Source organism: Hypoxylon fragiforme, assembly GCF_022984875.1.
Source record: "Hypoxylon fragiforme strain CBS 206.31 chromosome Unknown GGS25scaffold_3, whole genome shotgun sequence".
In the NCBI taxonomy this organism is placed as follows: Eukaryota; Fungi; Ascomycota; class Sordariomycetes; order Xylariales; family Hypoxylaceae; genus Hypoxylon; species Hypoxylon fragiforme.
Genome location: NW_026054758.1, coordinates 2,663,114 through 2,688,294, shown reverse-complemented (window position 1 = coordinate 2,688,294; position 25,181 = coordinate 2,663,114). Strand labels below are relative to the sequence as shown.

General features: G+C 48.9%; 9 protein-coding genes across 9 annotated transcripts; 4 read left to right on the top strand and 5 right to left on the bottom strand.

The window, feature by feature from the left end:
• Positions 1–493: 493 nt before the first annotated feature.
• On the top strand, positions 494–1,402 carry GGS25DRAFT_519697 (uncharacterized protein; the record flags this gene model as incomplete). The annotated part of the gene is made up of 1 exon (XM_049263758.1): positions 494–1,402. The coding sequence occupies one exon, from the start codon at positions 494–496 to the stop codon at positions 1,400–1,402; it is 909 nt and encodes a 302-aa protein (XP_049119161.1).
• Positions 1,403–2,411: 1,009 nt separating this feature from the next.
• GGS25DRAFT_519696 (uncharacterized protein) lies at positions 2,412–2,889 on the top strand (the record flags this gene model as incomplete). The annotated part of the gene is made up of 2 exons (XM_049263757.1): positions 2,412–2,706; positions 2,795–2,889. The coding sequence occupies 2 exons, from the start codon at positions 2,412–2,414 to the stop codon at positions 2,887–2,889; spliced, it is 390 nt and encodes a 129-aa protein (XP_049119160.1).
• Positions 2,890–4,203: 1,314 nt separating this feature from the next.
• On the top strand, positions 4,204–7,821 carry GGS25DRAFT_530184 (WD40 repeat-like protein; the record flags this gene model as incomplete). The annotated part of the gene is made up of 7 exons (XM_049265354.1): positions 4,204–4,237; positions 4,445–4,526; positions 4,586–5,861; positions 5,909–6,119; positions 6,170–7,113; positions 7,161–7,394; positions 7,456–7,821. 7 exons carry the CDS (start codon positions 4,204–4,206, stop codon positions 7,648–7,650), a joined length of 2,976 nt encoding a protein of 991 aa, XP_049119159.1. The 3' UTR covers positions 7,651–7,821.
• On the bottom strand, positions 7,668–9,350 carry GGS25DRAFT_194042 (mitochondrial carrier). The gene has a single exon (XM_049256734.1). The coding sequence runs from the start codon at positions 8,875–8,877 to the stop codon at positions 7,993–7,995; it is 885 nt and encodes a 294-aa protein (XP_049119158.1). The 5' UTR covers positions 8,878–9,350; the 3' UTR covers positions 7,668–7,992.
• Positions 9,351–9,516: 166 nt separating this feature from the next.
• GGS25DRAFT_530182 (adenine nucleotide alpha hydrolases-like protein) lies at positions 9,517–12,101 on the top strand (the record flags this gene model as incomplete). Its single annotated transcript, XM_049265353.1, has 2 exons — positions 9,517–9,646; positions 9,740–12,101. 2 exons carry the CDS (start codon positions 9,517–9,519, stop codon positions 11,881–11,883), a joined length of 2,274 nt encoding a protein of 757 aa, XP_049119157.1. The 3' UTR covers positions 11,884–12,101.
• A 918-nt stretch (positions 12,102–13,019) lies between these two features.
• On the bottom strand, positions 13,020–15,417 carry GGS25DRAFT_519692 (uncharacterized protein; the record flags this gene model as incomplete). The annotated part of the gene is made up of 3 exons (XM_049263756.1): positions 13,020–14,606; positions 14,668–14,921; positions 14,982–15,417. The coding sequence occupies 3 exons, from the start codon at positions 15,415–15,417 to the stop codon at positions 13,020–13,022; spliced, it is 2,277 nt and encodes a 758-aa protein (XP_049119156.1).
• Positions 15,418–15,830: 413 nt separating this feature from the next.
• On the bottom strand, positions 15,831–18,624 carry GGS25DRAFT_193747 (putative histone deacetylase A). The gene is made up of 4 exons (XM_049256733.1): positions 16,897–18,624; positions 16,781–16,844; positions 16,462–16,729; positions 15,831–16,405 (listed from the first exon to the last, which is right to left on the bottom strand). Exons 1-4 carry the CDS (start codon positions 18,450–18,452, stop codon positions 16,089–16,091), a joined length of 2,205 nt encoding a protein of 734 aa, XP_049119155.1. The 5' UTR covers positions 18,453–18,624; the 3' UTR covers positions 15,831–16,088.
• Positions 18,625–20,616: 1,992 nt separating this feature from the next.
• Positions 20,617–22,383, bottom strand: GGS25DRAFT_193728 (uncharacterized protein). Its single transcript, XM_049256732.1, has 3 exons — positions 22,164–22,383; positions 21,387–22,033; positions 20,617–21,319 (listed from the first exon to the last, which is right to left on the bottom strand). The coding sequence occupies exons 1-3, from the start codon at positions 22,225–22,227 to the stop codon at positions 20,885–20,887; spliced, it is 1,146 nt and encodes a 381-aa protein (XP_049119154.1). The 5' UTR covers positions 22,228–22,383; the 3' UTR covers positions 20,617–20,884.
• A 1,319-nt stretch (positions 22,384–23,702) lies between these two features.
• Positions 23,703–25,160, bottom strand: GGS25DRAFT_482516 (Brix-domain-containing protein). Its single transcript, XM_049260278.1, has 3 exons — positions 24,838–25,160; positions 24,541–24,773; positions 23,703–24,447 (listed from the first exon to the last, which is right to left on the bottom strand). The coding sequence occupies exons 1-3, from the start codon at positions 24,960–24,962 to the stop codon at positions 23,876–23,878; spliced, it is 930 nt and encodes a 309-aa protein (XP_049119153.1). The 5' UTR covers positions 24,963–25,160; the 3' UTR covers positions 23,703–23,875.
• Between the last annotated feature and the right edge of the window lie 21 nt (positions 25,161–25,181).

The window sequence follows — 25,181 nt, the reverse complement described above, 5'->3', positions numbered from 1 at the left end:
GTCTACTCTGTATCGCGCCATGTGCTAAGTGCCAATTTTCATCTACAATGGTAGCACTTGCGGACGGTATAGTGGGAAAAGGGGTAAGTGAAGCCATCGAAACTTCCATCTGCAATCCCACTATGAATAGGAGAGGCAAGCCTACCTACCTATATAATCTTGAACTCTGGCATAAATATTACGTGTCAGATATCGCATTTTTTCTTACAAGATGTCTCAACTCTTTCTCAATCATCTGGTAGTTGTTTAGCTACCTACTACTACTAGATACATCAAGTTACTGTCGCAACATCTAACGATCGCTTTTGTTTTTTGGATACATTTGTCAACATGTCTTACCCCTTAATCAATTAAAATCGCTATTAAGTCAGTCGTTATATCAGAAACGGAGGAGAATATCAACATTGTTAGATATACTCGCCTGCATGCGATCTTGGATGCCTCGCCAGTAACCTTATCCGCCTCCCACTCGAATCGACCCGAAGTAGACAAAATGTGTCAGATACACAAGGGCTTCACCATCTGCATGAGATGCCGATCCGTCACGACGAACGCCGAATATCGTGAGACCTGCTTTATGGCCCGCAATGGCGACATGCACTCATGCAAAAGATTTAAAAGGGGGCGATACAAAGTACACGTTCTCGTCGTCGGGTGGGAGGACTCACACCAATGCATTTTCTGCTGTTCGGGATTCGAAGAGCCGGCTGGGGGGACTCGGACCTCCGTCAGAGAGCTGGTGACTGCGTTGAAAAATCACGCAGAGCCCACACCACAGCCCAGACTACCCTACTTTCCACCGCTGATGCTTCCGGGAACCCAGGACGACGGAGACAATATGCCCTTCACCCATGCATTGGACCCAAGTGGACGTACTAGATGGGTAGATCTTCTCTCTAGGCTCGACAACCTGCAGCAGAGATCAGCCCACATCCGAGAGGTTGAGCTGCGGAATGCGGTAGTAGGCCGAGGCATAACAACAGAACCGAATCAATTGCAAGCCTTCAGAAACTCGATAACTATCGCCAACGGCACGACTAGGATGCCCCGTCTCCGCTCCCTTCACCTTCCCCCCCTACCGCCGCTGATTCAGCCGGAACCGCGACCTCCCGCCGTGGATGTAAGCCGTCAAAGATCACAGTCTGAGCCTAACCCGATCATAGTCTTGGACTCTGATTCCGATTCCGGTTCCGATCCTGAAAGCCAGAGCGGGGGTCAAGCCTTGCCCAACAACATGGACGATAACGTACAAGAAGTGGACCGCAGTGAAGATGAGGATATAGAATCTGTAGCAGGCCGACCTGACCCTAGACTTCGTCGTGTGGCAAGCGAAGGGCGTTTGAGCGAGATGCGGGAGTATGATAATAGCGATGATAGCGATGCGACGATTGACGCCCCTTAGATGAGAAATAGGCGGAATTTCTAAGGAGTGGGCGGTATGGGACACGGATTGCGAGCGTTTGGTTGGAAAAGTAGGTAATTGAAATAATTTCTTGCTCTCTCTTTTCGTTCTTGTATATTCGTTAGTCTTGATAGCGTTTAATTTTGCCGGCTTTTGATATTGTCAACATTTTGTCTTGAGAACGCTCTTCATCGGTCCTGTGTCTGGCGTATAAGATATATTCATTATATGAGTATGAATATAGGCCAGTAGGTAGGTAGTAAAGAGCGGTTTTCATCTGGACCCTATGCTTCGTCATGGTGGAACTGACCTTCAGCCTATGCTAGATGAAAACAATACTCTCATGGCCGTATGTGATAATCCTAGAATATTATGTGATGTTGAACTGGTAAAATTCGAACACGAACGTACCTAGTTATTTGTCGTAACATTAATACAAATGCAGTTCTTTGATGATGAGAACCCTCATGTGCGCAGTGACTTTCATGTCAAGTGTATGTCACTACATAGTAGTTTGCCCCTATCCGAGGCAGTTGTATGAATAAACTCACTCATTACCATTTGTTTTGGTTAAAAAAATAGTGTGAGTCCTTGTACTTCCCTTGGGGTGCCTATGCTGCCCCGTTCACTGTACCTAGTAAATGATGGGTGTGTGGCAACGACCAACTTCGTGCCTGAGGATGAAGGTTCACATCCAGATACTCACTGATGGAACCACCACAAATTCACTTCAACCTCGCCGTTTTCTTTCTTTCTTTCCTTCAATCAGTTATATTTCAATTCGGTTCTGCTTAATATTGAACACCGAGCACACGTCGCTGTGTATTTCTTTTCGTTTATTTCGTTTATCTCCTTCATTCCGCACGGTACACTCCACCGCTCTGGCCAACCGCCTTTGCACCCTCTCTTGAGTGTACGGATAAACCGTTCCATCGCCGTCGCGGAGTAGTAAAGCACCTCGAGTTTCCTTTGTAATATCGCCATACCTACTACTAGACTCGCCTCCGCTATGTGTGTCGAGGTCTGGAATATCTTTCAGCAGTGCAACCACAAACTGTACCAAAATACGTACCTCTGCCATGTTGCCAAGAGACGTCCACCAAACGCCGACAACACCATGATTGAGACCAAGTTTCTCCCGGATAGAGAGCCTAAGATTCCGCCGGGCATGTTTGGATGCAAGCTCCGTGAAGCTACAAGACCCAAAAGCACCCCTTGCCCAGAGTGTGCTCGACTGGCACGATTGGCTCAGGGTGCGGCCAGAGCGTCCAAAACGACAGCTTCAAGCTTATCCACAGAGTCAGGTAAGAGGATCTGAACTCTACCCCAGAAAAGCTACGAGCTACGAGCGAGTAGCTGGACAACTATATCACCGGCTGACACATGTGATAGGACGAAGTCTTACCAGCCCGTCGCCGGACGCCTCAGCAGTTAAACAGATGCGCGACTCCCTGATTTTCCTAGAACAGCACCGGAAGGTAACCTGAGGAGGATCCAAGATGAGAGCTTATAGAGGACATCTAGAAGTCTTTGCTTATCCAAGAGCTCGTGGTTCAAGAGGTACATACGGAATAGGGAAGAACCAAGTAAATGGAAAAAGGGGAAATACCTATCTTTGAGCCCCTGGATTCGTATAAACTCCGTTCGGAACTGAATAAAACACCGCCTACCGTACAGTAAATCAAGTTTGGGTCTTATTTGGGGACAGAACTTCAAATATCGGAGGATTTGTGATATGCTTGCAGAGTTAGGTTCTTGGAACCTTGGCGGTTTCGTGCCCTTTTTTCCAGGCTGTCCAGACTGCCAGATTCCATTCTCTGCTGTCTATTAGGTGGCATAGCCCTGAAGAGAAAGATGGAGGATGTCTTTTAATTTAATCTTAGGGCGTTAATGGCTAGGTGTGTATGAAGCAGTTCTCCCAAGAGTACTAGGCAGTAAAGATAAACTGCGAATATTACCAAGATGTATTGTATAACTCTATAACTCTACATACAATAGTATACGAGTGTGAGATGAAAAAGAAAAGATGAAAAAGTCGACAATTTGTAGACAATTGCAGTTGTATCAGTGCTGCATACCTACTACATACCTAGTCCTGGCCGTGTGGTCAGCCAACCCAAAGCAAGGGCTTATGTACCTACATATGTACCCTACCCTGGTAGTACATATGTATTGTATTGTACTATGTAGGAGGCCGGGGAGAGTTAAAGCGAAGGTTTGGGGTTGGTTGTATAAAACCTTGGAAGGTGGGGTACTGACGTATAGGATCATTGCCTACTAGGTTGGTAGGTACATTATTGGAGCAAGTCGAGTACCTAAAGCAGACAAGTTCAGCTTGAATAGTACCTGCATCATCCAGGGGAGACCAAGAACTACCAAGAACAATACTTTCAATCCATGTTAAAAGTGTTACATGGTAGGCTGGTTTAAGTTCGCGTGGTACTGTATCCAGGGATGTACTTGCGTGGGGAACTAACACCGAGATGCCCGGGATAGTACACTGTAGGTAGTTACTATGTAGGCAGGTCTAGTCGCATGCTGTCGCAGTTCAACTCATAAATCTGCCCAGGTCAACTGCACATGTGGTCTTCAAGTACATACATCCATACCTACCTACCGAGGGTAGAGGCATACAACATTGGATCTGAACCAATTCAATTCATCCAATCTTACTAACCTAGGTTACACACCTACATATAGGGCCCTCGACCTTTGCTAATCGATGTTAACACACCCTTTCAAGGTAGCATTTCATCGACAGCCTTCCCACGCATGACTATCTCTACAGTTTCCAATCTACCATGGCCAAAAAGGCGCGTCAGAGGATAAGTTATGGTTCGTTTGATTGTTCCGTATTTCGTTCCTATGGCAGTCTTGTCCCCTCCATCTCTCCATCTATTGATCTTCGCCCACCCCGCATACTACCTGCCTCTAGGGCTACCTATTTATCTTCCGATCTAGCTGCGTGTCGGTGCGCAATACTACCAACCAACTAAAGCAATACACCTTTGAGTCTATCCTAACGTTTGATTTATATTCTAGTTCTCGAACTTGATCATTCGTCGTCTGGAGGTCACAGACTCGGCGTTAACGGGCTCGCGGTCGATTCCGATAATGCTATCCTGTAAGCTCTATACCATTGTCTTACAAATACCAATGGCTTTGTTAACACTTGTCGCACAGCTATTCTGGAGGCAGGGATGGAGTCATCTGCGCCTGGGACTTGAACCTCGACCTCAAGGACAGCGATGCCATATCAAATCCGGATGCGAATCCCCAACCAACCACGAGATTCCGCGCCTCAACCCAGGCTCATACCCACTGGGTCAACGATATCGTTCTCGCTGCCAATAATGCCGCCCTTGTATCCGCGTCGTCCGATTTGACTGTCAAAGCATGGCGACCTGACTTGGGAGATACCGAACCTTATACTATCGGTCAACACGCTGACTATGTAAAATGCGTCGCGGCACCGAGTTCCGCAGATTGGGTAGCCTCGGGCGGGTTGGACCGAAAGATATACCTCTGGGACCTCAATGGCAAGGGGAAAGCTCTGGAAATCGATGTCCGAGGCGAGGATGTCAGTGAGAAGGCGTCTGTATACGCTATGTGTGCCAGCCAAAATATTCTTGCTAGTGGAGGACCCGAGTCCATAGTACGGTTATGGGATCCCAAGTCAGGCAAGAGGATCACCAAACTAGTTGGACATACTGATAACATTCGTGCCATATTAATGAACGAGGCGGGCGATACCGTCATGACTGCCAGCTCTGATCAGACGGTCAAAGTGTGGAGCGTTACTGCTGGAAGATGCATGTATACGCTCACTATGCATAACGACAGTGTCTGGTCACTATTCTCTGAAGAGCCCGAGCTTGATGTCTTTTACAGTAGCGACCGGTCTGGAATGATTGTCAAGACGGACACTCGAGGGACGATTGAGATGGATGAAGGCCTTTCTGTTGCTGTGGCCCAGGAACACGACGGTGTGAATAAAGTGGTGGCTTGTGGAGGTTACATCTGGAGTGCTACTTCTAGCTCCTCCATCAACAGGTGGACAAACGTTGAAACCGGACCTAACGCTCAACTCCCAGAGCCATTTAGACAGCTGCGGGCTGGTAGCTCTACGTCAAGAGCACGAAAACTATATACGTCGTCTGTCGATGGGTTAGAAAACAACGAACTTAACGCCAAGTCAATCTTGCGAATGTCCAATACGGCTACTTTCCCGCCAGTAATGAATGACTTTCCCGAACCTAACATGACACTCAGTGCGGCTTCCAGGAAATCAGAAATCATTGTCGACCCAGTGGTTCCTATAATTGAGCCTATACATCACTTACCAGAAGAAACTATAGAAGGGCAGAATGGACTTGTAAAACATAAGCTTCTTAATGATCGACGAAGAGTCTTAACTCTAGATACAGCAGGCGATGTATTGCTGTGGGATCTCATCAGAGTAGGTGCCCTTACCCATGAAGTAAGGACTTGGCTGACTCGAAGTAGTGCGAAGTCATCCATAGATTTGGGAAGAAACACCTAGAAGATGTTGAGCCGGAGGTAAATACACTGGAGGCAATTGCCCCTTGGTGTTCAATCGATACCAGTTCAGGAAACTTGACTGTCGTATTAGAACCCTTTAATTGTTTTGATGCCGAAATGTATGCGGATGATTTGGTTCTAGCAGAGCCTGTCGAATTTCGGGAAGATCAGAGAAGTAAGGACTTAGGGAAATTCAGCACGAGACAGAGACTAATTATGATGTAGTAAATCTAGGGAGATGGATCCTTCGATACTTGTTTGCTAAGCTCATTGACGAGGAAATCAAACGCGACGAAGACCACAGGCGGAAACTCAATGAGAGCGTAGAGAGACGGCAGGCGGCTATTCGACCAAATCCGCCGCCAATACCTATACCAGGGTGGGAGCAGGATGACTCTTCTGTGCTAACGCCGAGAGCAAACGGCGCCAATCACCCTATAACCCCAGGTCTAGCAATAGGTCTAGCCACTCCGGCTTTGCATCTTCCAGGAATCTCCGAGAAAACCGCCTCTGCTAGTTCTCTTGACAAGCCAACTTCTCAACCACTCAATCGACCCTCTACTGAGGATTATTTCTCGACCAGCATTAGCTCGGCAGACTCCCCTGTGAAGTCTGCCACGACCCCGGCAACCGATCAGACGGTTACTAAAGAGGAGGCACCCAAGTCACCAACAGAGACGAAGGATAAGGACAAGGATAAAGAGAAAGAGAAAGAGAAAGATATTGCCAAATCTCCAAGCACACCCTTTGGCAAAAAATTCCGAATGGGCATGTCTTTCGGTACTAAGAAGCTCGGAAGGTCAGCATCCACTACTATTGAGAAGCCTACTACGGCAGAGGACAAGCCGGAAGAGAGCAAGTCGGAGTCGTCCTCGAACCATGAGAAAGAAGTTGACGATAATCTCCGAGGTGTCATTCAAAAGATTCACAATGAGTACGAAAAGCAATTGCTTGAGAACCCGGATACCTTAATTGAGACAAAAATAACACCGGCCCTACCAATAGACGCGCCAGTTTTAAAACTCCCACCTGGTACTAAAGTCATTATCCAGGAAGAGACATCTGGTGGTAGTGCCAACTTATATCGGGGCACTGTAATGAGTGTAGGTGTCGATGCAGATATCATTGAGGAGAAAGCCCCGATGTGGCTAGGCGAAGTGTTGCTTACGGTACGTCGCGATGCCATGGTTCTTAAGACAGCGACTAACTTTTACAGAACGCGATTCCCCCAAAAGATCCTGTTAAAGTCTCTTTTATTCTACACCCCTGGAAAGATTCACTTCCCAGTATTGCGACAACCGATGGGAATAACCGTCTCAACGCAAATAGAATGCTGAGAGTGAAGAAAATATTGGGGTACGTGGCTGAGAGGATCGATCCACAGCCTGAAGAGCCGGAAGCTGGAGCCCTCAGGCCTGAGGAGTATTTGGAGCTTTATTGTAATGACCAGGTATGTTTCAAATGTGAATGAGACTGGGAACAGAGCAGGGCGCTAATCAGTGATTTATTAGTTATTACCGAATTCTATGAGTCTGGCGACGTTGCGGGCCCATGTTTGGAAAGGCGGCAACGATGTTGTCTTGTATTATAAGGCAAATGGGCGAAAGGATATTCCGAAGGAGCTCCCGCAACTGCAACTTGATGACCCTGCTGTCTCGGATCCTGGAGGACAAATGTCGATCCCGCCGATAGCCACTGTAACCTGATCGATCCAGTTGGGTTCTGGAACTGAGACTATATAGCTAGGAGGGAGTGAGGGGTATCATCCATAATGTCCTAGGTATATATGATCCATCTGAAAATCAAAAGGGGTGTTGTCAATAACATTTGCTGTACAAGTATATATCTACATACCTAGAAACCTACTAGGTTATTATAAGAACCATCCATCATCCCCCTTTTGTTTTACATAATGCAGCCACGAGTATATACTAGGATAGGTAGGTACCTAACCCCCACGAGTTATATACATAAGAGGATTATCGAACCTCAAGACTTTCGTATATATTTGTTCATCTTCTATATCGCGTCGAATATGAAAGATTCGGTCATGAAGCGTGTCCTTCCAAGGCATTCACAGCCCACTGATAGCTCCCGAGGAAGATAGCCCCCCCGGCACTGATCCACATAATGCGCGGCCCGATACCGGCGAAGAACGGGCGCACGCCGTGGTTCTTGAGCAAGTCGGTCAGCACGGTGAAGACCTTCTCGCGCTCCTTGGAGAGCATGACGCGCGTCTTGAGCACGTCAAGCGGCGTCGTGATGCCGGCGGCAACGGCACCGGACACGCTTCCGTAGAGCGCGCTCTCGCCCGCGCCCACGTCACCACCACCGCTACCACTCCCTATCTGCCTCCTCCGCCGGCCCCAGCCCTTCAGCGCCTCCCACAGTGGGAACTGGATGACGGTGAAGGGGACCTCGCGCATGACGGTGATGCCCCAGCCGCGGTACAGCTCGCGCCACACGCCGGCGACGCCGATGCGGCCGTACTGCGAGAGGATGGCCGTCAGGGCGCCGGCGCTGGAGCCCCCGTGCAGACCAGCCTGCGCGCGCTGCTTGACGACCTCGGTGGGCACGCGCACGGCGCAGGCGGCGACCTCGCCCAGGCTCGCGGCCGCCATGTGTTCGGCGGGCGCGCGCCAGGCCTCTATCTCGGGGGAGGAATCGCCGTGCGGTCGTCTCGAGGCCAGAACCCCCTTAACCCCCTCGTACGTGCAGAAGAAGAAGGCGGCGCCGGGCGCGGACCCGACGACGGCGGACCCGACGCCCCGGTATATGCCCCGGAAGCCGCCCGAGGGGAAGAAGCCGGCGGAGGATTGGAGGCGCGTTTTGAGGGTGTCGAGGGGGTAGAGCGATAGGTCGACGGTGGTGCCGGCTATGCCGCCGGCGAGAAGGGCGGTTGCGAAGGGGGGTGGTTGGGTGGAGGAAGACATTGTGTGGGATATCTGTGTTTCTTTTTTTTTTTTTTATTCGTAGGTGGTTGTAAGTTCGAGTTTGAGGGTGTTTCTCTAGAAGAATGAAGTAGAGGAGGAAGAAAAAGAAAGAGAGAGAGAGAGAGAATATTAGTAGTAGGTATGGCTTGCCAACCCCTCTATTGCAGGATAGAATGAGATTGGAACTGAGAAGGGAATCCTAAGGGCCATTGCGAGGAGGGAGAGGTCAAAGGGGTGTGTCCATTGGTCAAGTTTGGTGTTGTTGGCTGCTTGTTCGTGATGATGCGTAAAATATCCTACTATAGAATTTGGAGTGGTTCAGTTTTGAGTGCTACCTTATGTACCTAGGGTAGGGTAGCTTGGAGAGATTCAACTTGGATTGCTCAAGGTCCTTTTATCGGAGAAGAGTACATGCAAAATAGTATAGTGGGGGTACAATACTAGGTACTACTATGTACCTAGTATGCAGGTATCGATAAAGCATTACATTAGTGTAGCAGCGATAAATACCTACACTTTTCTCTTCTCTCTTCCTATATGTTTCATACCCTCGTGCTTAGGTATACATCAAGTATTATTATATATACCCAACCATCACATCGTCTCCGGCGTGTTGTGGCTGGGTAAATATACAATGGAATGGGCACGCTCTACCACGTTATGCACACCGGTGCAAGGCCAATTGGCCTGCCCGAATTCATGGACGCCCTGCGCGCCATCTCCCCTCCTCGCTTCCCCTTTACCAGAGGCTCACGACGTAGACAGGTTGGTAAGTACCCTTCTTACCCTTCTTACTCTTCTTACTCTTCTTTTACTACATACCTTAGCCGCCTAAGCTTATTTTAACTAACATATCAAATAGCCATGGCCGTAAGCGGCGGCGTGGATTCTATGGCCCTTGCCTTCCTCTGCTCCCAAGTGCGCAAACTGGAACCCGACTTCAAATTCTCCGATAATGTTGTCTCCAACTTTCGCGGCTTTATCGTTGACCATGGCCTCCGCCCAGAATCTAGCGAGGAAGCCAAATTTGTCTGCAAAGCCCTCCATAATATGGACTTCTCTGCCGAGATATTCACACTCCAATGGTCCAAGACGGCACTGCGCGGCCACGACCATCCCAAGGATTTGCCTAATCTCGAGAGCGTCGCCCGCAGGCTGCGCTATCAGAAACTGGGATTTTCGTCCCACCTTCGGAAGATTGCTTCGCTGCTGCTTGCGCACCACGAAGATGACCAGTACGAGACCCTTCTCATGCGCCTGCTACAGGGCCACGGCAGTCGTGGTCTGCGCGGCATGCAGAAAGCCCAAGATATCCCCGAGTGTGAGGGCCTATTCGGCGCAAACCGGAGTGGTTACATTGACGATCAGCGTCGCGAATTTCCATACTACGACTTGAAGCCGTCGCGGAGGGAGTGCAAGTCTCTACGCCAAGAACTCAAGTCTGAAATGATAGACCCTGCTATGCTTCAGATAGAATTGAATGGGTATTCTGCGACTGGCTTAATCGACGTTGATTTGGCAGAAATATACCAGCCAAGTGATGTACCAATAGAGGAGATGTCTCCGTGGAAGCGGTCTGACCCAGTGGAAATTAACGACATTGAGGTGGAAGATGGTGGTGTTACTGTATACCGGCCTTTGCTGGAGTTTAGTAAGGACCGCTTGATTGCTACTTGTGTGGAGAACAATGTCCCTTGGTGGGAAGATGCTACGAATAAGGACCCCACGCTGACGATGCGAAACGCTGTCAGACACTTGCACAAGGGCTACACACTCCCTGTAGCTCTACAGAAGCCGGCTATCCTTGCCTTGTCCAAAAGATGTGAGCTCAGAGCTCAAGCGCAGGAGGCCGAAGCTAATAGGCTGCTAAGCCGAACCATCATTCACGATTTCGAAACGTACGTCGGGACCGTAACCGTTCAATTCCCTGTCATCAAATCACCCCTAACGAAGAGGGACTTGCGCTCACCGCTGCGCCGTCGAGCGCGCCTCGCGAGAAGAAGAGAAGTTGCTGCGATTGTCTTGCGCAGAATCCTGGAGCTGGTGACCCCTGAATTACACTCACCGCTCCTTGCGACTTTAGTAGGCCATGTAGCTCGTCTGTTCTCATCTCTCGCTAGCCCTGACGAAGCTACGTTAGCCAACCATCCCAAGGCATTTACTGTCGCCGGCGTGCATCTCGTCCCCATCGAATATAAACCTGACTCCAAAGACACCCCACAAGGTACGAGTGAGGGCCTTGAACAGCCACGGCTAGCCTGGTACCTCTCACGCGCGCCATATTCTGCCACCAAGCCTCTCCCGCGCGTTCACACACCGTATCGTGCCGTCTTGCGCGACGACACGGGGCTTTGGAAGGGGTCCCGGCGCACAGTATGGAAGCTATGGGACGGTCGCTACTGGATCAACATCTACCACCGGCTCCCGTACCGCCTTGTTGTGCAGCCATTCTTGATCGAGCACGTGAAAATCTTCCGAGAATTATTAAGCGAAAACACCAAGTATCGCCTAGCGGCACTACTCAAGAAGTATGCCCCTGGTAAGGTCAGATATACCCTGCCGGGCCTCTATCTCGAGGAGCCCCTAGACCTAGAGAGCGAAGATGTCGAGCCAAGGCCGGGATACCCAAACCCGGTGCGTGTAGACAACAACGCCAACGCCAACACCATCACCGACGATGGTACCGGGACCCCGGCGCCGGCGCCATCCCTACATCCCAGGGTCCTGGACGTCTCTAAGATGAAACTCCTCGCGCTGCCCACCCTCGGCATCCACATCCCCAACCTCGAGAGGTGGGCTTCGTACAAGGTGAGGTACCGCAAGGCTGACCCGAAGACGCTGAGTACGGCCGGCTCGTTTAGTAAAGGATCTTTTGGCACTCCCCGCGTAAGGGGGCGAGAGCCTGGGGCCAGAAGAGGAAGAGTATTTGGGACTTCGGGGAAGATGAAGAAGATGAAGAGGCAGGGTGTGATGTCTCGACAAAGGGAGAGGAGGAAAACAGAATAACGACGAGTCATTCGAGCGTTGAAATAGATACATAAGAACCTACCGACTAGGTAGGTAAGGTAGAAATATGATATGCTTGACCCTGATAAACCAAGATCTAGATAGTTATAGTGATCACCTAATTACCTTCCTTCTCGGATTTTGAATCCCCCTTGAAAAAACCGAATATCAAAACTAGGTCGGTAGGTACCTACTTAGGCACCTAGCATATTGTAGAGCCTCATTTACAGCGCATACACACCCACAGAAGTTAAACACCGGCCCAGCCAGTTACTCAATCAGTTCCTCAGTGTGAGAAAAAAAAATCTTCGATTTATTGGTTATGGTATCATGCAAAGGCCTCTCTCTCTCTCTCTCTCTCTCTAGGCCGCGGCGACGACGAGGAAACCCTCTACCTGACTACCTAACCTGAGTAGGTAGTTTGTACAGGGGGGACCAATGCAATAGGCAGAACTGCAAAGGAATCCCCCCCCATCCGTGTAAATTGTGTAGAGAAAGAAAAGCAAGAGAAAGCAGGAGGGTGAGTGAGTCCTGCTTGCCCTTCCCTTCTTCTAACCTCGCCTCGCCTTGTCTTGCCAAGTTGAACTAGGTACTCGACCTGAAGTTCCATCCATCCCTCCCTCCCTTCTTGGGTATGTTGCCTAACGTTTGTCAATGCATGACAAACGCCAACTATTGTCCCCTTTTTAAGATCCCTCAAACCGGGGAAGGGAAACATGGGGCTTAAAAGGAAAAAGACCTCTCTTGAAGAGGGGGACTGTCCTTTTTTAGCACAATAATTATTGGTCCTTTTCTCGGCCGTGAACATCCGTAATACCCTCCCTCCCTTATGAAAGGGCCTTTCCCACGTTCTTAGGGACTCTCGGCATCCCACGGCATTAGTATCGTCGTATCGCCTCAACTAACTTCGTAGCCTCAGGAGGATTAATCGTTCTCCAAGACTCTTGGTCACGCAAACGCGTGTCGGGAATACCCTGCCTTCCTCTCCGGCCTTCATGTACATACCCATCTCCACCAGCCACCGCATTACCGCATCGCACCTGTTCCTACCCACCCACTCAACTTTCCTTTCCCTAAAGAAGATGCATGCACTTTGAGGCCTCGTTCCGCCTAGCTTAGCCTAGTCTGGGCTTTTACTAAAAGGCTGCTTTGCTTACACTTTCACCGGCGAACTTCTTGACGCTGTTCTCGGATAGTTCAAGGCGGAGGTCGAGTACCTTGGCCTCACGCTCAAACTTGTCCCACATGGCTAAGCTTTTGCGCAATTTTTCTTCCTTGACATACTTCTCAGCACGGAGCTTCTCTTCTTCCTCCTTGAGCTGCGCTGTATGGGCCTGGAGCTCTGGCATTACGCCCGTCGCAATCGCCGTATGATACGCGTCCATCTTACCTCCCGGTATGATTGGGGGGAGCGATTGCAGCAAGGATTGGGCGAGGCTTGGACGGTTGCTTTCGGCTGCGGGCCCTTTAGGGGGATTGAATGGCTTCGACTGGTTGATGGGGGTCGTGGGGACTGATTGTGATATTGAACCTGCCCGCGGGCCAGTAGGAATGCTGCTCGCGCCCGTGACTGCTGACGCGGAAACGGGACCTGTAGCAGGTAGCAAGTTTCGACTCTGAATCGTACTTCCCCAGCTAGGGCCCCCTCGGCCACCACGACTGTAACCGCCTCCCCGTGATGATACGTATCCTCGAGGACCCGATGGCGGAGCGCCAGGGCTAACATTATGTTGACTCGATGCCGTAGGCATGACGGGTGCTGGTCTGGGAGGCGGACCTATCGCTCCACCAGACTGGCCTCCGTAGATACGAGTCTCCCTTGGTCCAGTGGGAGGTACGCGAAGCGCAGCAGGTCCGCGCGGCGGCGATTTGGGAGGTACAAACGACTCTTTGGGGGTTCCCTGAGGACTTCTCTCTCTTACCGGGATGCCGGCCGAGGATCTAGATCGTGGTCGTGGTGGGCTTTGGGATTGCTGACGTGAACGATCATCGCGACGGAGAGGGAGAGGATGGGGTGAAGATCTACGGGAGGTATCTCGAGACGGGATGGCCGAAGAAATAGCGGACTCGCGAGGTGGCGAAGGGCGTCTGCTGTACGAGGGGCCGTACCGATCATCTCGTCGCTCTGGACTGCGAGAGCGGACTCTGTAAGTGCTAGCTCTTTGTACGGGGGGAGGTGAACGACGTAAGGGCGATCTCTCTCGACCGCGATCTCTATCAAAAGGAGATCTAGATCTTCGTCTGAAAGCAAGAGTTAGGGGGACTGCGTTGGGATTGTCATTGTGGGGTGGTGGTGGGAACCTTGAGTCGTAGCCCCTACGAGGAGATCTCAGCCGATCTCTATCATCCCGTCTTGGAGAAAATCTGCGAGGAGGACTCCTGCGAGGCGGGCTACGTCGAGGAGGAGATCGTCGAGGAGGGCTTCTACGGAGACTTCGACTTCTATCCCGTCGTCTCCAGCTGTCGCCCATCTCTCTAGTGTCTCGCCTGTCTCTAGAAGGCTCACGTCGATAGCGATCTGTGCTGCGCGAGCGACGTCGCGGGGATCGGCCGGGAATGTAGCGGTCGCTGTCTATGATTGGTGGACTACGGCCTCGTGGAGGGCTTCTAGCCCGTCGCGGAGAGCGGTTAGAGTTGAACGGTCGATAGGACTCCCCAGCGCCATATCTAGTGACTTCTCCGTCATCGTATCTAGAAGATTGCCTCTCGTTAGCATGGGGGTTCTGTAGTTTGCTTTCTTATTCTTCTTTTTTTCCTCTCCAGATAGCAGTAATTTATCTCCACGTTCTGTGTTGATATTTCGCTGAGATTCTTACCTTCTGCTTCGCGCGTCGCGATCCATGCCACAAGAAGTGGGCGGCTCGTAACGGCGGTCGTGGAAACGAGGCGGGCCGCGAAGTTGGCGGCGAGGATTAAAGTGACCTGGTCTATCACGTGTTTGGCGACGAGGATTGCGACGAGATTGAGAATGCGATGAATCTCTATCGGCCTCACTGTACTCTTCTTCGACTCGATATGCTTCGGAGCTGACGAATTCCCTAGATGTCAAATGCTCTGCAGGCCTAATGTATGCTCTCGGCTCAGGGTGTTCACTCGACTCAAAGTAGTCTCTGGGTTGGTGTAATGCTCCCGGATAAAATTCTTCCTGCTGAAATTGGGGCGCGTCTTCCTGAGGGTATCGAGGCGCAGCTTCCTCTGGATCAGGATAATGGGGCTCTCTGTGGGGGTATCGGGGGTAATTCTGGTGCTGTCGCGCACGATGGTAAAGGGGAGTTCCAGGACGAGGAGGAGAGTATGGATTAGAACGATGAACAGTTCCAAAGTCTGTAGACGGATAGACAGAACCAAAAGGAAATAGTCCTGGAGATGGTGGTAAACTGTTCGAAGGGGATCGCGGTGGTGGTGTAGGAGGAAAAGATGGTGATGATGATGGTGGTGATGGTGGTATTGGTGATAATGATTGGCGTGGAGGAATGTGAACTTGAAATTCATAAATTGGTCTTGCTTGTGCACGGCCCCTTCCACGGCCACCATTTCTGCCTCTGCCCCTACTTCTGCCCCTAACCGTGCCCCTAACTCTGCCCCTACCTCTGCCCCTACCTCTGCCCCTACTTCTGCTCCCACCTCTGCCTGGAAACATTTTGGCCAATCGGACAATTGCGATAAGAGAGACAATACCAGATAACTGATCAAAGAGTCCACTTAAGCCAGGTCAAAAAGTGCTGTGATAGGCTGATAATTATCTACCTAGGTACCTAAGCACCTAGGCAGACTGTAGGTGATTCAAGTTATTGCTTTGTGTTAGTGAAAGATAAAAGACAAGATGGAGATGGATGTGGAATGGGAGATGGATTAGGTGAAGTTATGTTATAAAGAAAAGAAAGCAATTTTTATTTATTTTCTGACACAATCCTGTAAAATAGAGGAAAGGGTAGAAGAAAAAAATTGGAGCAAGGCCTAAGAAACATCGAAGGAAATGTCGATATCGACTTCTGTGTAAAGGGACATCAGTTCTTTCGAATTAATACCTACTTAAAGGTTCAGTCTGAGGCAACTAGAACCCGAGAATCATCGGTGCTGTAGCCTGAAGCCCCAACCTAGAAACTAGGGGAAAGGGCCCTGGACAGAGACTGATATACCTCTTCTGGTATCTACACCTACATATCCCATCACTCACTCATTACAAGACAAGAATTCCTCCAAGTTCAATTCTCATCCTCGGTAGTGTTGCCACTTCGTCTCTGGCTTTTAAGCCTCTCATTGATGAATTGACAGACATCGGGCTCATGCACTTCCATCATACGGTTCAGTCCAGACTCGGGGCTTTTCTGTACGCCCCCAAAACGCTTCTTAAGCACCTTCTTTGCCAAACTGCTATCCGCCCAGCAAGCATGATCGTTGGTCACAAATACTAGCGAGTTTTGCTTATACCAGGTCGACAGGTCCGGATCTGTTTCCGACTTGACCGGTCGTAGGCTGCCCGTGACAAAATTGACGACTCCTGAGAGCTGATATTTGCAATCTAGCAAACCGTTAGTACGTGGGCTTTCGCCATACAGATATATGGGATAAGTTCACCTCGATTTGTCAAGAGGACCTTAACCCCCAAGTATGCGTTACCAACGCCCATGACGAATAAATTCGCCGTGGCCGAGTACAACTGAAGATAGTTGTCCCAGATGTAACACACCAACTCTTGTATCTGGCGCTGCAACGTCTTCTCATCTGCTCGAGCCATGTATGCATCCATATCCTCCGGACGCGTGATATAATGTGGAATGTTAACATCAACGATACCAAAATCATTCTTGTGCGCCCACTCGATATACGACGTGACACCATCCACCTATTACTTGTCAGTACTCATTCCCGAAGATTGGCAGAAGAGATCACGAACGATAAAGCCGTTATGTGGGTCGACGGTGTTGTCGATGGTATCCGGCATTGCTTTTAGTTCAGGACTATGACACCTGTTAGCAGGAAGATGACGGAAAATCAGACGTCTACACTTACGGGTCGTGAATTATAACCATTATATTTTTCTTAGCTTGTAATCCGGGCGTAACAAGAACTTGATTCTCGAACGACTTATAGAGAACCGCTCTCTGGATAAAGAGTGGAATCATGTTGAACTTCTGAGATAGCACCTGTCGCTGATAACCTCGAATGACATCGTGCAGACGAGACCTGTTGTCACCCAACTCATTAAGGTCAATGACACCAGGCCTCATACATTCCCAGTAGGGAGCTTGTATCCCCTTAACTTTGGCGATCATTTTTGCGGCTTCTTTAGCAATGGGAGGTATGGACATTTGGGGTGGCGGCTCGCCCATAAGTGTTCGGGCAACTGCTAGAGCTGAGTTGGATATAGCCTTCAGGTTATAACCACCCTCCAGACAAACTGCCACCTTCCCCCCGGCAAGGGACATTAACATATGCGTCATGTGGGCATAGCATGTCGGCGTGACGAAGCATCCACCCAACTCGTCACCATCGGCCGCATCGAAGCCAGCAGAGATGATCACCATATCCGGGTTGAATTCGCGACCGATTGGCATGACAATATGTTGGAATGCAGCCATGTATTCGCCGTCTCCCATACCCTGGGATGGCCAGCCAATATTGATATTCTTCCCCTCGCCTGGGCCGTCTCCCACTTTGTCTATGTCTCCATCGGGTATCATGGGGTTTTCTGGCTTCCCCGGGTAAAAGTTACCATTCTCATATACGTGAATGGATATGTAAAGGATGTTCGGATCTTCGTAAAACATGTTCTGAACTCCGTTCCCATGGTGAACGTCCCAATCCAAGATGAGAATTTTACGACATGTGTCGGGGAATTCATTTTGGCAGACCTTTGCGGCGATTGGGACGTTGTTGAATAGACAGAATCCCATGGGGGTATCGTACTCGGCATGATGACCAGGTGGCCGAATAATGGCGAAAGCATTCTTGACACGCTCGGCGGCAACATTTTTGCACGTCTCCACACACCCTCCTGCTGCGAGCAATGCTGCTTCATAGGACATGCCGCCAACATAGAGCGAGGCTCTACCTTGATCTAGATTATGGCTTAGTAGTCTCAGTTCCCTTGTGGGCATGTCGGAGAGATGCTCGACCCATGCATAGTGTCGTGCGGTATGCACCGTACAAATCTCCTGCTTCGTGGCAGAGCGAGCTGGAATTCTCCACATATACTTGGTCGGATTCTCTCTCAGAATATCCAGAAGCTCAGAGTCAGGACCGGTAAATACGAGACCGGCCTTTTTGAACATCTTCATGATCTCTTCGACTCGTCTAGGGTCCTCTGGATGGTGAGGAGCAGGGCCAAAATCAGCATTCGCGTGAAGCTTCATCCTGTCATCGTAACAACATCCTGTAGGGAGCTTTCTGCGTTGCAGCATCGAGTTGGCCCGAAGCTCAGCCTCACTTGAATCTTCACTCTCGTCTGTGTCTACATTCATATCATTATGGGCTGATAAGTCGCTACCTTGTCCTGTGGCAGGGGGAGCATGAGATTCGTCAAGTCCATTAGGCGCGTCTGTCATAGATTGATCTTCGCCTTCCATGATGCCAACGAGTCGGGCTGAATCTAAGAGCTTCTCCTTAGTTCGGCAAGAATAGAGCAGTACTTATCAAATGGTGAAGGCTGAGTCGATGATACTGCCACCTAAAACGTATTGGTGTCGGGCCTCACCTACTAGGAAGGTTACGGTATTAGCCCGCGCGGAACCAAGGACAACGCCTATGGTGATAAGCACGGTCTAACTTAAGCCAAGTAAGGACACGGCGATCGAGATGCCTCCAGGAGGTTGATGATTCGCATGCCCACGGCTACAGGAGTGATGCTGGGGTAAAACCAGAGCACTATGAGATGGTAGTGGCCTAATGATATGTTAGCTGACTGCTACGTAGGTGGTGTGCCAAGCCCATGAACAAGCCCGCCAGATAGAGTTGGTAGGCATTTAGTCGACAATTATCACGGCGCATATGATAGACAAGATACTTGTGTCCCGGGATTTATAGAAGTTATCTGAAGACAATGTTTACTTCGAGATCTCATCCCAAATTTGGTCAGTAAAGGCAGCGCGTCTTTACATGCCACTGAGATATTTGAGACTCATCAAAATTATCAAGCAGGAAAAGGAATATCAAAGAGATACAAGATAGAAGCGTGAATACTTACTCTCGGTAGACTTCGGTGGCTTAATGGATCATGCAAGTCCAGCCTCCCAGATTGACCTGAAGATAGATAGATGTACAAAGTACGGGTGGCGTGTGTGTGCCTGTTGAATGAAAGTGATGCCGTATGATAAATCACTCCAAAGGCTCTTAATGAGAGGGTGCCAAAGATGTGAATACCCTCGCCGACGTTGTGAGATTGTCGGATGTGACCTGGAAGAGGTTATCATGTATTGTATGGGGTGTGATGGAGATGCAGGGGAGAGCATGCTTCAGTGAACATTGAATTAACTAACAGCACAGGTACCAGATGTAGGTGCATTTAAGGCGCATACCTGTACTAGAAATTGTAGGTACCTAGGGTACCTAAGTACCGAGTACTAGTAATGCTAATTATTTTAACGACCCCGGGCTGCGACACGGCCCTGGCTTATCAAATCCGATACGCCGTATCAGCCCCGGAGCCTTTACTTGGGGTCCACAACCTCGTTAGGTACCTACCTACCTAACCCACCTACTATAAATTCTATAATTACTTGCCAACACTCAAAGTACCTACCTAACTTAGGTACCTAATGATGGCTATGAGCCTATTCATCAACCCAGGTGCAATCTAAGGTTCTATACTACGGGAACTCGTATTTAATGGTTTCTTCATTTGGTCCGTCGGATTTGTGAGCTAGCTATGGTATAATAAAGCTTCCCCTAGGTACCTAGTAGGTACCTAGCAATAGGGGTTGTACTGTAAGAATGCAACGAGCAATTAGACATGAAAGAGACTGCTAAAAACATGATTATCTGTAATTATGCCTGGTAGGAAGCTGCCGTACTCATGAGCTTGAGATATTGTACCGAGGCAAATTAAGATGTAGAAAAGAAATAAATGAATAAATGAATAAAGAGAAAAAGAAAAAGAAGAGGAAACACAATCCTCAAACCCCCAACCCTCAGCCCCCAGCCCTCAAGAGCCTCAACCCTTCGACCATAATCTCGAAATGTCGATACTCGGCTTTAAAACCCCATATCTGAATAAGCCAGTCTTTGGAAACTCGATCCTTAACCATCGGGCTCCCACTGTTTGACTGTTTGGAAGACCGTATTATCTGATAGACCAACACATGGACTAAATCTATCTCGACTTCTTCGTTGTCTCCTCCGGACCTCAAGGGGACTAATGCAATGAAGAAGGGAATAAGAAGAGAGAAACGCGAAAGGAAGGAAACGGTTCGATCACTATTGCCCCAACCCCCAGCATGTGAGGGAACAACTCTCGACCCAGGCATGGCTTTCGGATCATGCCCCTCGTCTTGTCAATGGCCTTTGGCGATTCAGTAGAGGTTGGATTTGGGTTTTTTTTGTCGGGGGGTCGTGAGGCAAGAAAGATAAACTCTCGATCATTCGTGTCGTAACCCTTTGCCAGGGCTAAAGTCCCTCGTTGATATTGTTCTCCGTGGGGCAGGAAGTGAAGACATTTTCTTCATTCGTCCTGCCTCAAATACCTCTTTTCTTTCTGCATAATATTCCCTAGCAACTGCTGGATATTGACGAAGCAATATCAAATAGCATAAAGTTGAGATTGTCAACTGTGACCCGCCTTGTTCTTTCAAGACCAGAAGTGAAGAGGCCGAGGCACTTCTTCGGGTGGGGGGTCATGCCGCCATTGCCATGGGAAAGTGATTGGGGGCAAAGAGGCCCTGAAAGTAGGATCACGAGGGTGGAATAGTGCGTTTGCCGGCGCCGAATGAAACGGGACGGGCCAAAAGGCCGCATGCGTGAATTCTCCCCTGCAGATCCAGCAACGACGAAATGGTCCCTGATTCTACCACGGAATTGGTCTGTCGCTACCGTCGTCGCCACGAGGAACACGCCGGGTGAGGATTACTTGAGGCCCTACTCTGTGCAAGTTCGCATTCAGCCATTGGTCGACATCCCATCGAGAGACATCGACACCTGTTCGGGTGTCGTCCAGAATTCCGAAGATTGGCGTTGGGGTGAACGTCCCGGTAACAATTTCTCTGAGGTGCTCTCGTTCAATCAGCGCCCTGTTTATCGCGAATGATAGTGTTTCGATATCAGAATCGAAGGCGCGTGACTGCTGTCTGATAAGGCCCGTAACGAAGTTTCGGTTGCAGTTTGGGTAATACAACAAGTAATAGCGTAGCCTTCTCGGATCCAGTTTCATGTATGTTCGAACAATGCTTGCGTGGCGTTGTTGTTCATGGCCCCACGGAACAAATGCCACACCATCCGGGCTCTAAACACAATTATTAGCCTATGTAAATTGATATATTGGGTTTAGAAGATGGATTTTGTAGTCTTACCTGGCAGAAGCACACGGCTTCTGCGGACGAGCAAATATCGTTGCTCACCGTGTTGTGGACCACGGCCCAGAGGTCTCGAAGTTCCATAAGCTCGCACGTTGACAGACGTCTCATGTGAGACACTCTGGGGTCCCTCTCGTATGGCTTCGGTATCTGCTTCTGTCGAAAGGCGTAAGAGAATCCATGATGGTGGTGTGCATACAGCCACCAGTGCGCAATAGCCTTTCTCAGGCGCCACTCTTCATTCGGAGTCAAGTGTCGACGATTCGCCAAAGAATCTCTCCAGTATAAGGTTGGGAACATCTGAACCCACCAATCGATGACCTTCGTCATCTTCCACAGAGTTAGAATTCCAGCTGGGCTCATGTGATAAATCTGATCGTAATCCCCGTTTGGCTGCATGAGTTTTATAAAATGCTGTGAGGCTGTTTGGACATCCACGGCACGTGGACGTAGGGTCCAGGCTGGATGTAACTCAGTGAGCTGAGTCGTATACAACAACGTCATGGTCTCTGATTCAGGCAATTCCTTGAGAATGCTCACCATCAGCCCATTTTTGTATCGGTTGAACAAGGCGAGAAACCTTTTGTTCGTAAGAACAAAGTTGACGAGATCAGACGGGGTCATCTTTCCCATGATATGGAGGACTATAGTAATAGTTAGCAATCATACCGTCGGATAGGGTACATATCTTAAATATGCAAGTAAAGATCATAGTAATTGATAATACGAGATACGGCATGAAACGGGGGAAGAAGTAGTTTAAGAAGTACGTACCAACATCCTTGAGTAGGGTCTCGAGTTTCAATGGCCCGCGAGGGCTGTTGCTAGCGGATGACATCTTGAAAATGCAGGAACCAGTTCGTGGCTCAAGCTCCCGAAGTACATGAGTGAATGAAGTAGAGGAGGGTATTTTTGGCTTCTCTTCAGGCCGTATTGTGTTTTGTCGTGTTCGTGAGAGCCGAGAATATGGGAAAGGGGGATGTATAAGAAGGGACAAGTTTCGTAATAGTGAGAGATGATTGATTATCCGCGATAGATTCCGATAGAACTAAGGGATAATAGACTGTTTACTATGAATGACTGGCAAGTAAACCCCGTGTTCTCTCTCACCAGTACGAGAATCTGGTTGCGTTGGTACCGGTTGGTACTGATCACCAGCGGCATTCGGCACCTTTGGACGTACTGCCAGAACTGAAATCACCCAGATGACGCGAGCCTGAGAACTGATCAAGAAAACTCCGAGAACGCGACTGGGGAGAATAAAATAAGAAGGGAGCCTTGTGTCCGGGCTTCGCTCTCTGGATAGTGTAACGCAGAATTGAGGAACAATGAAGGAAACCGTGATGAAGGAAGATGAAATGTGAGTGGATTGGAAATTTGAGAGAATGTAAAAGTAAGTACCTAGAACATGTACTGGTAGTGAAGACTACTAGGTAGAGTTCTAGGGACTGATAATAAAAATCTTTGGAGTGAAGGTTGGAGGGGGGGTCGATGGCAGAAGTACTTGGAGCATGGTGGGTTAGATTTTGTAGAGATATAGTACTCAATGCTACCATTCTAGGGCATAGACTCATCTGTCTGGCTGTGACTGCCATTTATATATTGTCTATGGACGAGGTAGTAGGGGCCCGCTTGTAAATTGAAAATATTCCCAAGGTCCATATGAAATGGCTTTTGTGGAAGGTGATTGAAATATTAGAATATAGGGCTTTGTGCCCTTATTTAAGGGCAGTCTAATAGCCTTTAATTTAACAGCATACTGAAGAAGGATATATGTTTCCTTAGACGCAAGATGCCCTTAGACGCAAGATTCTTTGGGTATTATCGCAGGCTGGGAGGAATAGTTCACCGGGGATGTTCAAGCCGGTTCTTAGAGCGACTTCCCCTGATATGATATTGATTGCCCATCATGCAATAGCTCCTGAAGCAACCATAGTTGAAGAAACTATATAGGCCTCAACCAATTCGCTCTGCTTACCACCATCCAAAACCCCTATACTGCGGTTGAGATGAGGAATGCAAACGGACTATGTAGTAGGGTATCACGTGAAGCGATGGTCTACGTGATTAGGGAGTAAGTCACATGACTTTGTTAGCTAGTGCTCCTCCTAGTGTAAACTCTATTTGACCTTGAGCATTTCATTACTGGCATATATCTAGAGTATATAAGTCTAATTGCTTAGGCACATATGCGTATAAATGTATCAGACATATGTACATATGCAGGTTAGAAGGAGGAAGGTCAAATGGGATCTGAAGGTCAAACACTACCTACCTTATGTATTGATACACGGCCTATTTAAGACGAATTACTTAGTTGTCAGGAGTATTGACATTAACTTCACATCCCAAAGCTTGACTTAATAAGTACGCAGGTAGGTAGTAGCTATACATATCTAGGCATGAATTGTATCTAACTCCAAGAGAATTTCTGCGGACACCTAGGTGCCATGTAAACGCCAGAACGCCGTTAGGAGGGAGTACAATTAAGCGAATAGTTGTTTCGTATCTAGTTCATCGACCGGGACTGGTTTACCACCGCTCGTTCGGAGACCTAGATCTCCCTTTTTCGCGAGTCTCTCCACAAATTGCTCCGCGCGAGCATTATGCTTTGTAGCCTTCCTCTTTCGTAGGTCAGCTCTAACTTGGTTTGGTGAGACAAATTCTTTGTTCTCGTAAATTATTGGGCCACCAAAAGATCCTTCTTGTATGATGATCGGGGTCAGAACAAAACGTGGCCCAATCTCAACCATGTTGATGTCGAGCTCCTTGCTGCGACCCTTAGAGGCCTTCGATTCAGCCTCGGCATCCTCGTCCGTTGACTTGGAAGCTTCTGTTTCTTTGATTTCGTAATTTCGAATCCATATTTTCCCATCTGCGAATGTAAACCCCATGACATGGTCGATAAAAGGTTTCGACTTCCTTGCGCCTTGCGGCACGCCAAAGGTGTGGAGGAATAATTCTTTGATGACTTGGAGGTATGGCTCTTTATCAAAGGCGGCATCAAAGGAAAGAACCGGCCTTGAACCCTTTAAACAATTTCCCGTAAAATGTAACTCTGTTAAGAGAAGGATGTTAGCCAACAAGTCAATCATTCGCCTTGACGCAAACAGGATCGATAAGAAATGGAACTGAATTAGGTATGACCAACCTTCCATAGTGTGTAAGTTCTGTAGGTGCATCTTCACTGTCGGACCGTTTGGAACTTTACTCAACCAGACATACAAGTCCTGGCCTTTGCGAGCCTCGAAGAAGAGCACGTTATTGCAATTCGAAATTTCCGCGAGCTCGTTGAGTTGGTAAAGCTTGGATTTGGAGTCGAATTTCGCATCTTTTCGGCCATGGGGAAGCATAGCTGCAAGATCGTTGAGCAAATGCCGATGCCTGCAAACAGCAATAGTTAGGAGGTTATGCGCAAGTCGTAGAAGGCCGGCGGATTTAGAAATACCTGAAAGTAACACCTCTAGAGGACAAGATCAAGACCCTTTGCTTATTCTTTCGGACACCATTGGCAGGTGCTTCGGCCTTGTGGCCATTGGCACTTTTGGACAATGACTTGTAAACAGCAGCCATTATGGACTGAATGTGTCGATGTTTGTAGCAACTCACTCTCTCTCTCAAAAAAAGTACCTAGTAAGTACTGTATAAAACCAAGTCCAAGTCCAAGATCATTTTCGAGTCGCGAGTCGCAAAGATAACTTTTTTTCTAATCGTATTTATCGATAAGGAAAACCACGGACCACATGGCATTTTCGTTAGATAGTGGGGTTGGGGCTCTAGCTTCTCACCATA

Excerpts from the sequence above, each read along its gene's own strand:
- GGS25DRAFT_482516 (XM_049260278.1), bottom strand. The coding sequence starts at position 24,962 with ATGGCTGCTGTTTACAAGTCATTGTCCAAAAGTGCCAATGGCCACAAG. Across the intron at positions 24,774-24,837 it reads TCTAGAGGTGTTACTTTCAG|GCATCGGCATTTGCTCAACG; the intron begins GTATTTCTAAAT and ends TGCTGTTTGCAG. Across the intron at positions 24,448-24,540 it reads GAACTTACACACTATGGAAG|AGTTACATTTTACGGGAAAT; the intron begins GTTGGTCATACC and ends TTCTCTTAACAG.
- GGS25DRAFT_193747 (XM_049256733.1), bottom strand. The coding sequence starts at position 18,452 with ATGGAAGGCGAAGATCAATCTATGACAGACGCGCCTAATGGACTTGAC. Across the intron at positions 16,845-16,896 it reads ATGGTTATAATTCACGACCC|TCCTGAACTAAAAGCAATGC; the intron begins GTAAGTGTAGAC and ends CAGGTGTCATAG. Across the intron at positions 16,406-16,461 it reads GGTCCTCTTGACAAATCGAG|ATTGCAAATATCAGCTCTCA; the intron begins GTGAACTTATCC and ends ACGGTTTGCTAG.
- GGS25DRAFT_193728 (XM_049256732.1), bottom strand. The coding sequence starts at position 22,227 with ATGTCATCCGCTAGCAACAGCCCTCGCGGGCCATTGAAACTCGAGACC. Across the intron at positions 22,034-22,163 it reads GACCCTACTCAAGGATGTTG|TCCTCCATATCATGGGAAAG; the intron begins GTACGTACTTCT and ends CTATTACTATAG. Across the intron at positions 21,320-21,386 it reads AAGCCGTGTGCTTCTGCCAG|AGCCCGGATGGTGTGGCATT; the intron begins GTAAGACTACAA and ends AATTGTGTTTAG.
- GGS25DRAFT_194042 (XM_049256734.1), bottom strand. The coding sequence starts at position 8,877 with ATGTCTTCCTCCACCCAACCACCCCCCTTCGCAACCGCCCTTCTCGCC.